General features: G+C 42.5%; 1 protein-coding gene across 1 annotated transcript; it reads left to right on the forward strand.

The window, feature by feature from the left end:
- Positions 1–1,512: 1,512 nt before the first annotated feature.
- Positions 1,513–9,016, forward strand: LOC135878382 (serpin A3-1-like). Its single transcript, XM_065404033.1, has 4 exons — positions 1,513–2,164; positions 3,591–3,861; positions 4,654–4,801; positions 8,822–9,016. The coding sequence occupies exons 1-4, from the start codon at positions 1,513–1,515 to the stop codon at positions 9,014–9,016; spliced, it is 1,266 nt and encodes a 421-aa protein (XP_065260105.1).
- The last annotated feature ends 470 nt before the right edge of the window (positions 9,017–9,486 follow it).

The raw sequence follows: 9,486 nt of genomic DNA on the forward strand, positions 1-9,486 counted from the left end.
CATGGCAGTTACCTTCCCCTCCGGCAAGCAGCTCGCAGTCTGGTAAACTTGGGAACACAACCAAATTTTATGTAGGGTACACAAATAAACAAATGACAAGACCAACAAGGTATTAAAGTAATAGGGAATTGGGTTGGTGGTCAAGACCCTCAGTGGTTTAAGCATTGGCCTACTAAACCCAGGGTTGTGAGTTCAATCCTTGAGGGGGCCACTTAGGGATCTGGGGCAAAATTAGTCCTGCTAGTGAAGGCAGGGGGCTGGACTTGATGACCCTTCGGGGTCCCTTCCAGTTCTATGAGCTAGGTATATCTCCACCTGGGCCTCCCTTGCAAATCCAGGCCAGCCCCCACCTCAGTCAGGGGGGTGCAGGGGCTCCTCTCAGCTGGGGACTTGCTCTAGCCTGCAAGTGCCCCACCGGTTGCTGCTGCTGCTGTCATTACACTGCTCAGCTCAGTCCTCACTCCAAGGTCCTATCGAATCCCCAGTGGACTCAAAAGAAACCCCCTTTCTCTAAGGTAAGACTCTGTGTTCCTCTTGCCCATCTGGGCATGGCTACCCAATCTGGACCCATTGCCCAGCTAAGAGTGGCCCAGTGGATAACTCCACTTCCCCACGTTTTCACACTTACCTCCTTTTTCATATACCTGCAATTACCCAGCACATTTATCACAGATTGTATGTGTGGCACCAGGGAAACCCCAGGTTGTGCAGCTTTTGGCACTTCATGGAACTCCTGACATGATGCAAATTATACCTGCTAACAGGTAGGGAGCCACTCAGTTTTCCTATAGGGTCGTGACCCCTCAGGATGTCATGAGGTTATTACTTGGGGGGGTCGCAAGCTGTCAGCCTCCACCCCAAACCCTGCTTCACCTCCAGCATTTATAATAGTGTTAAATATTTTTAAAGTGTTTTTAATTTATAAGGGGGCGGGGGTCACACTCAGAGGCTTGCTGTGTGAAAGGTGTCACCAGTACAAAAGTTTGAGAACCACTACTATAGGGGGAGTCACAGTGGTATATGCAAATTAGTCAGGCAGCAGACTCCCTCAATTCTCGCACTTCACCACTAGAGGGAGCTAAAGAGCTGCTGCTCCAACTCCTGCTAGGCCTCTTAAACTTTCTAATTGTGTCCAGTGACTAGTGAGACATAGTTATGGTAGAAAAAATGACATCACTGTTACTACTGACCCTACACACACTAGCTCCAGAATTTTGCTGGAGAAGAACACATCACATATCCTAAACAGCGGAGGCATATTGCAATCTTTATTATAACTGACATATTAGTAAACTAAACCAAATTATCCCTTAGTGGGATTTATAATCATGTATAGTCATGTTAGATATGCCATGTTCCTTTGTTTTTTGCATAATTTTTATATACATTTTATTAATAATTGTTATGACAACTAATGCAAACGACTAGCCATTAATTGCTACCAAAGTCACTATTAATTTTGCCCCTCTAATTGTTTGATTCTATTTTGTGACAGAATAATTTGAAAGGAAAATGAATTCCGCCCTTTCTGCGTGTTTGTTACTTGCTGCTCTTTGTGCTCTTGCCCATTGCCATCACTTTCCTCATCACCCCACCTGCGAGGATGACCATAAAGATACAAATCACACGGAAGAGCATGCACTGCTGAGCCAGGCCTGTGTCAAACAAGGTACTAGCTATGCGGACTTTACATTTAGATTCTATAAGCAGGCTATATTAGCAGAAGCAGACAAGAATGTGTTCTTCTCTCCCGTGAGCATTGCCACTGCCTTTGCAATGCTGGCAATGGGTGCTAAATCGGCCACTCGGACTCAGATTTTTGAAGGAATGGGCTTTAGCCTGACAGAGATTCAGGAGGAGGAGATACATGAAAGTTTCCATCATCACATCCACATGATGAATTGTCCTAACAATAAGATCCAGACAAGTATGGGAAATGCCCTTTTCATAGCGAACGAGTTTAAAGCACTAGAGAAGTTTTTACAAGACGTCAAAACCTTTTATGAAACAGAATATTTTCCTACTGATTTCCATAATTCAAAAGAGGCTACGAAAAAGATCAATGGTTATGTACAGAAGAAAACCCATGGGAAAATTCCGGAACTAGTCGGCTATCTTGATCCAAACACTATAATGGTTCTTGTTAACTACATTTATTTCAAAGGTAAGGCATGGAGCCCAGATGGGTATGTATTTAAATTATAATCTTTGAATGGCTGATTTTGATCTAAAGCAAAGAAAACGTTGTTGCTGCTTTTTCTATAAATTAAGAGAAACTGTCATAATATAATAGAGCGCAGCGCTAGAACTGGACTAAATTGTGCAGGGCCTTGAAGGTAAGGACAAAAAACATTTATTTGATGTACCATAAAAGAGGGATCCAATAGTTTAAAATTCCTTTAAGATTCTTAGTTGGAAGGGACTTTGGAAGGGTAGAAAAGAAATAACAAAAACCAATGGGCAGAAATCAAAGCAAGACAAATTCAAATTAGAAATATTTTTTAACAATGAGGGTGATTAACCAGTGTCACAAACTACCAAGGGAAGTGGTGGATTCTCCATCTCTTATGTCTTCTAATCAAGAACAGATGCAATGCAGGGGTCACCAGATGATATTCCAAAGCCTGGGTTGTGCAGGAGGTCAGACTAGATGATCAAATGGTCCCTTCTGGCCTTAAACTCTATCCGAGCAGTCATGTTCATTTATTGTGTTTTAGGTGCCTACTGAGTATAAAACAGCTACAAGAAATCATTTTAATAGCTGTTTTATTTGAGGCACCTGCTAGGTAAATTCTTCCTAATAAAGAATTAAAACAAGAAGTGACTTGATTCTGATTTCCAGTCCACTGTTCTGCAAGGGGGGTGGAATATTTACAGTCATTATTTGATTTGTTATTCTCAGGTCAGTTTCTACTGCATGTATGAAACAATATGTGCATTTCCCGCACTCCTAGCAATATGGGAAGCCCAAGGGCTGTTGCCTCTTTGCATCACTAGTGGAACACAAGCCAGCTGAGTGGAGCAGGCTATAGCTTTGCTCCGCTCCTCACCAGTCAACAATGGGAGGGGCATTGCTGGTTGTGGAGAGGGGAGCCCATTCTCAGGAATGGTGCAGCATACACTCTTGGCTCTTGGTCCCTGGAGCTGCAAGTGGGATTGTGCCTTCACCCAGTGTGGTTCTGTGCCTGTTGGCTCCTAGGGGTAAGAAGCATGAAGACAATATTTGGTTTGACATCTCTAGGTAGCAACAGTTTGATTTGGAATAGTTTGGGGGGGGCCCCAGCATTACATCAGAATAAATATTTAAGGGACCTATTCTTCTCTCCACAATAATGCTTTAAAGAAAACCGACAACATTTGTTCATTTCACTTAGTGGTTTTCATCTTGACTAATAACCCATTTACCCCAAACTCCAGCACATCAGCGATTCTGCTGCCGCTCGCCTGCAAAACAGACATCGCTTCATAATAATAAACTTGGAGTTACCCCCACCTATGAGCTTCTTCCCTTTGAATTAGTCCAATTTCTACCAACAAATTCCTCTCTCCCTCCACTATTAAATTGCATTCTCTTTGCTTTTGATGATAAGCCTCCTGGGAAAATCCTTTCGATCCTTTCCACACCCTCGAGGAGGATTTTTTGGTGGATGAGAAAACCTCCGTTAAAGTCAGTATGATGCGCCGGGATACCGACTATGAAAGTCACTATGATAACCAGCTGTCGTGCTGGCTGGTGCAGATACCGTACAATGGAAATGCCAAAGCGTTATTTATTCTGCCTGACGAAGGGAAGATGAAGCAGTTGGAGGCTGCTCTCTTGAAAGAAACTGTGTGTAAATGGGAGAAATTACTTCAAAAAAGGTAACCCTTTGCCCACCATTGTACGGATAGATAGTTGATGGTCATTTAGGAGAGAATTCCAGAGCAAGGCAAAATATTAACGCAGGTATCATAGTTCAATATTCTCCATGTTGAGTAAGTAGAGTTCTCAAATGATCCCCCAGCTACCTTAGAGGAGAGCGTCGCAGAATGTACAGCTCCAGCTCTTCTGACAGCACAGGCTGCAGCATCCCAACTGCTGGTCCCTTAGGACTCTAGCCAGGCCACTGATCTGAACAAGTCTGGCAGGTCCTAGGACTACAACAAGTACTGATCTTGTTGCCAGTTGAATGTTTGAAAGTTCCTACTTCTTTCATGTTGCTAATGAGATTTATTAACTGCCTGGTGCCACTGACTCCAACCTCCTTACCCTAATCTCTGACCCCACTCCACCATCTCCTTGTCCCTCCAACTGCTCCTGTTCCCACAGAAGTCTGTTGGAAGGTACATGTCAGGGCTCTGAAATGAAGTTATGGACTCAGGAGAAGTTCATTTGTTATTATTAATTATTATTATTAATAAATTATTATTAATAATAATTATTAATTATTATTAATGGTCCAACCACATCTGTTCAGGAGCATCCAGGCATGTACAAAAGGCTCACCTAGACCCTTCTAGGTGCTCAATCCTCACTCAGACACACAAATCACACAGAGAATGCCGATGTCTCAGGAATCAGAAAAGCACTGGGCAGTGTCATTAAATTGCGGGTACTCCGTAGTATTAGCTGAGTGCAATGTTCCACCATCATATTGTGTTCTTTGTTGACAGGAGTATTAATCTGTACATTCCAAAGTTTTCTATTTCGGGGTCCTACGATGTGAAAGTCCTGTTTGAGAAAATGGGTATTACTGATGTGTTTTCTAGCCATGCTGATCTGTCTGGAATTGCTGGGACGTCCAACCTGCATGTTTCAAAAGTAAGTTAGTGAACAAATGGTTTTGTTAACAGGATTTGTCTGTACCTGTGATTATAAAGTTTACATCCGAGACTATTTACGGGCTCGATTCTGTTCCCACTAAAGCCACTGGCAGAACTCTCACTGACCTCAGTAGCTGCTGGCACTCAGTCAGTTTTCTCTAGACTAGGGCACAAACAGGCTCATTACAGAAAGCACAAGGCTTCACCTGTAGTTTCTGAAGGTTGTTATAAAAGGAAATGGTCCTAGGGAGCAGCAAGTACATTAAGAATGGGCACAAGCACAAGAATGGCTTTAACTTTAACGGAAGGACAGAACAGGCCGTGCAGGGGGAGGAGTGGCACTATATGTTAAAGAAAGTGTAGATTCAAATGAAGTAAAAATCTTAAGCGAATCCACAGGTTCCATAGAGTCTCTATGGATAGAAATGTCATGCTCTAGTAAAAATATAACATTAGGGATCTATTATCGACCACCTGACCAGGACAGTAATAGTGATGATGAAATGCTAAGGGAAATTAGAGAGGCTATCAAAATTAAGAACCCAATAATAGTGGGGGATTTCAATTATCCCCATATTGACTGGGAACATTTCACTTCAGGACGAAATGCAGAGATAAAATTTCTCGATACTTTAAATGACTGCTTCATGGAGCAGCTGGTACGGGAACCCACAAGGGGAGAGGCGACTCTAGATTTAATCCTGAGTGGAGCGCAGGAGCTGGTCCAAGAGGTAACTATAGCGGGACCGCTTGGAAATAGTGACCATAATACAATAGCATTCAACATCCCTGTGGTGGGAAGAACACCTCAACTGCCCAACACTGTGGCCTTTAATTTCAAAAGGGGGAACTATACAAAAATGAGGGGCTTAGTTAGACAAAAGTTAAAAGGTTCAGTGACTAAAGTGAAATCCCTGCAAGTTGCGTGGGCCCTTTTTAAAGACACCATAATAGAGGCTCAACTTCAATGTATACCCCAAATTAAGAAAAACAGTAAAAGAACTAAAAAAGAGCCACCGTGGCTTAACAACCATGTAAAAGAAGCAGTGAGAGATAAAAAGACTTCCTTTAAAAAGTGGAAGTCAAATCCTAGTGAGGCAAATAGAAAGGAGCACAAACACTGCCAACTTAAGTGCAAGAGTGTAATAAGAAAAGCCAAAGAGGAGTTTGAAGAACGGCTAGCCAAAAACTCCAAAGGTAATAACAAAATGTTTTTTAAGTACATCAGAAGCAGGAAGCCTGCTAAACAACCAGTGGGGCCCCTTGACGATGAAAATACAAAAGGAGCGCTTAAAGATGATAAAGTCATTGCGGAGAAACTAAATGGATTCTTTGCTTCAGTCTTCACGGCTGAGGATGTTAGGGAGATTCCCAAACCTGAGCTGGCTTTTGTAGGTGACAAATCTGAGGAACTGTCACAGATTGAAGTATCACTAGAGGAGGTTTTGGAATTAATTGATAAACTCAACATTAACAAGTCACCGGGACCAGATGGCATTCACCCAAGAGTTCTGAAAGAACTCAAATGTGAAGTTGCAGAACTATTAACTAAGGTTTGTAACCTGTCCTTTAAATCGGCTTCGGTACCCAATGACTGGAAGTTAGCTAATGTAACGCCAATATTTAAAAAGGGATCTAGGGGTGATCCCGGCAATTACAGACCGGTAAGTCTAACGTCGGTACCGGGCAAATTAGTTGAAACAATAGTAAAGAACAAAATTGTCAGACACATAGAAAAACATAAACTCTTGAGCAATAGTCAACATGGTTTCTGTAAAGGGAAATCGTGTCTTACTAATCTATTAGAGTTCTTTGAAGGGGTCAACAAACATGTGGACAAGGGGGATCCGGTGGACATAGTGTACTTAGATTTCCAGAAAGCCTTTGACAAGGTCCCTCACCAAAGGCTCTTATGTAAATTAAGCTGTCATGGGATAAAAGGGAAGGTCCTTTCATGGATTGAGAACTGGTTAAAGGACAGGGAACAAAGGGTAGGAATTAATGGTAAATTCTCAGAATGGAGAGGGGTAACTAGTGGTGTTCCCCAAGGGTCAGTCCTAGGACCTATCCTATTCAATTTATTCATAAATGATCTGGAGAAAGGGGTAAACAGTGAGGTGGCAAAGTTTGCAGATGATACTAAACTACTCAAGATAGTTAAGACCAAAGCAGATTGTGAAGAACTTCAAAAAGATCTCACAAAACTAAGTGATTGGGCAACAAAATGGCAAATGAAATTTAATGTGGATAAATGTAAAGTAATGCACATTGGAAAAAATAACCCCAACTATACATACAACATGATGGGGGCTAATTTAGCTACAACGAGTCAGGAAAAAGATCTTGGCGTCATCGTGGATAGTTCTCTAAAGATGTCCACGCAGTGTGCAGAGGCGGTCAAAAAAGCAAACAGGATGTTAGGAATCATTAAAAAGGGGATAGAGAATAAGACTGAGAATATATTATTGCCCTTATATAAATCCATGGTTCGCCCACATCTCGAATACTGTGTACAGATGTGGTCTCCTCACCTCAAAAAAGATATTCTAGCACTAGAAAAGGTTCAGAAAAGAGCAACTAAAATGATTAAGGGTTTAGAGAGGGTCCCATATGAGGAAAGATTAAAGAGGCTAGGACTCTTCAGTTTGGAAAAGAGAAGACTAAGGGGGGACATGATAGAGGTATATAAAATCATGAGTGATATTGAGAAAGTGGATAAGGAAAAGTTATTTACTTATTCCCATAATACAAGAACTAGGGGTCACCAAAAGAAATTAATAGGCAGCAGGTTTAAAACAAATAAAAGGAAGTTCTTCTTCACGCAGCGCACAGTCAACTTGTGGAACTCCTTACCTGAGGAGGTTGTGAAGGCTAGGACTATAACAATGTTTAAAAGGGGACTGGATAAATTCATGGTGGCTAAGTCCATAAATGGCTATTAGCCAGGATGGGTAAGAATGGTGTCCCTAGCCTCTGTTCGTCAGAGGATGGAGATGGATGGCAGGAGAGAGATCACTTGATCATTGCCTGTTAGGTTCACTCCCTCTGGGGCACCTGGCATTGGCCACTGTCGGTAGACAGATACTGGGCTAGATGGACCTTTGGTCTGACCCAGTACGGCCTTTCTTATGTTCTTATGTTCTTATGTTAACTATTCCTTGCCCCCAGACTAGAATGGCTCAATAGCAGCAGTGACAATCACTTCCAAATCCAGGGCTAGGTTGTGATACCCTTAGTCACCCTTTTTCCTCAAGCATTGCCTCAGATTCCAGTGAGAAGATGGGTGAAATCCTGGCCCCACTGAAGTCAATGAGAGCGATGCCCTTGACTTCAATGGAGCCAGGATTTAACTGTGGGTAATAGGCTACAGCTCAAAAGAGGTAAAGTCATCAGAATCTGACCCTAGCTTAGCACTGAGATATTATCATCTAAGTCACATTAGGGACAATAAGGACGTTCTGAGTGGGGTTCCACACCACCTCTGTACAGAACCCAGTTAGGGTTTGGAGTAATTAAGGTTCAGCAGTATCAATGCACAGTATGACACAAAAGCTGCACCGAAGAAAAATAATTCTGGGGCTCAGGGCCATGGATTCTTGATCATTGTTCGCCTGGACATTTCTGCTGGAACACGGCTTTGTACTGTCTAAACGTACTGACTGTTTGTAATGTTAAGGAGGAATTGCTGATAGTAATCATTGATAGAAAAAAAACTCTCTCTTTTGCGGAGAAGGGCAGCTGACTTGATCCATGCAGGCCTATCTTTCTTCTCAGTGGAACTGCAATTGAGAAATAACTGCAACAGCCTCTTAATATTGCTGGGTCTGATCCTGGAGTCCGGACACAGGGAAAACGCCTCTTGAAGTCCAGGGGAGATTTGCCACTCAGTGGAGTTGGGTTCATTGGGCTGTACCAATCCTGTTTGTATTCTTCCCATTTCCTAACACAGCAAGTTCAATTTCAGCTGCTGTTCATGGTCCTGTACTCACGCTGTAACATTTGCCTCATTTCCTTGCAGGCTATTCACAAGGCCGTGTTGAATGTTCATGAGAATGGCACCGAGGCAGCAGCAGCCACTGCAATAGTAGTTAGCAAACTTCTTCGTCCTTCAATTACCATTAAATTCAACAGGCCCTTTGTGGTGATGATTGTTGATAAAGCCACCCTCAGCACAATCTTCATGGGGAAAATCGTCAACCCGACTATAAAATAATTGAGGAGTCACTGGACGCATCAGTGCTTACGGTGGGCCGCAGCAGGCTCTCCTACAGACCACCCGGTGTCAGTGACCATCCCTGAACTTTAATTGACCTACATTCACAAGCAAATCAAACATATATATGGGAATTTTTAGCCTATAAGCAATTGAGATTTCTTCTCAAACAAAATAGCTAATGATGTATACAGCACGTGTAATAACAAATCACAGATAATCTGCATAAGAAGGCCTATCATCTCTTTGCCCCAGTTTGGTAATTCAGATCATACTAATACATTATCTGAGTCCCTAGAAAAGCAGTCTTTATAAAAGGCTTCTACTAGATCCTCATGTAAGATGTAAAGTTTCCCAACTGAGTGGCGGTGTCCGGAATGCCTTCAGTTCTGGGTTATTCACTGGCAGCTTTATCACCCTGGAATCCTGGTAATGATCACTGCTCTGCCAGTCTGCCTCTGGATAGTTGC

The sequence above is a fragment of the Emys orbicularis genome, chromosome 4, assembly GCF_028017835.1.
Source record: "Emys orbicularis isolate rEmyOrb1 chromosome 4, rEmyOrb1.hap1, whole genome shotgun sequence".
Taxonomy (NCBI): domain Eukaryota; kingdom Metazoa; phylum Chordata; order Testudines; family Emydidae; genus Emys; species Emys orbicularis.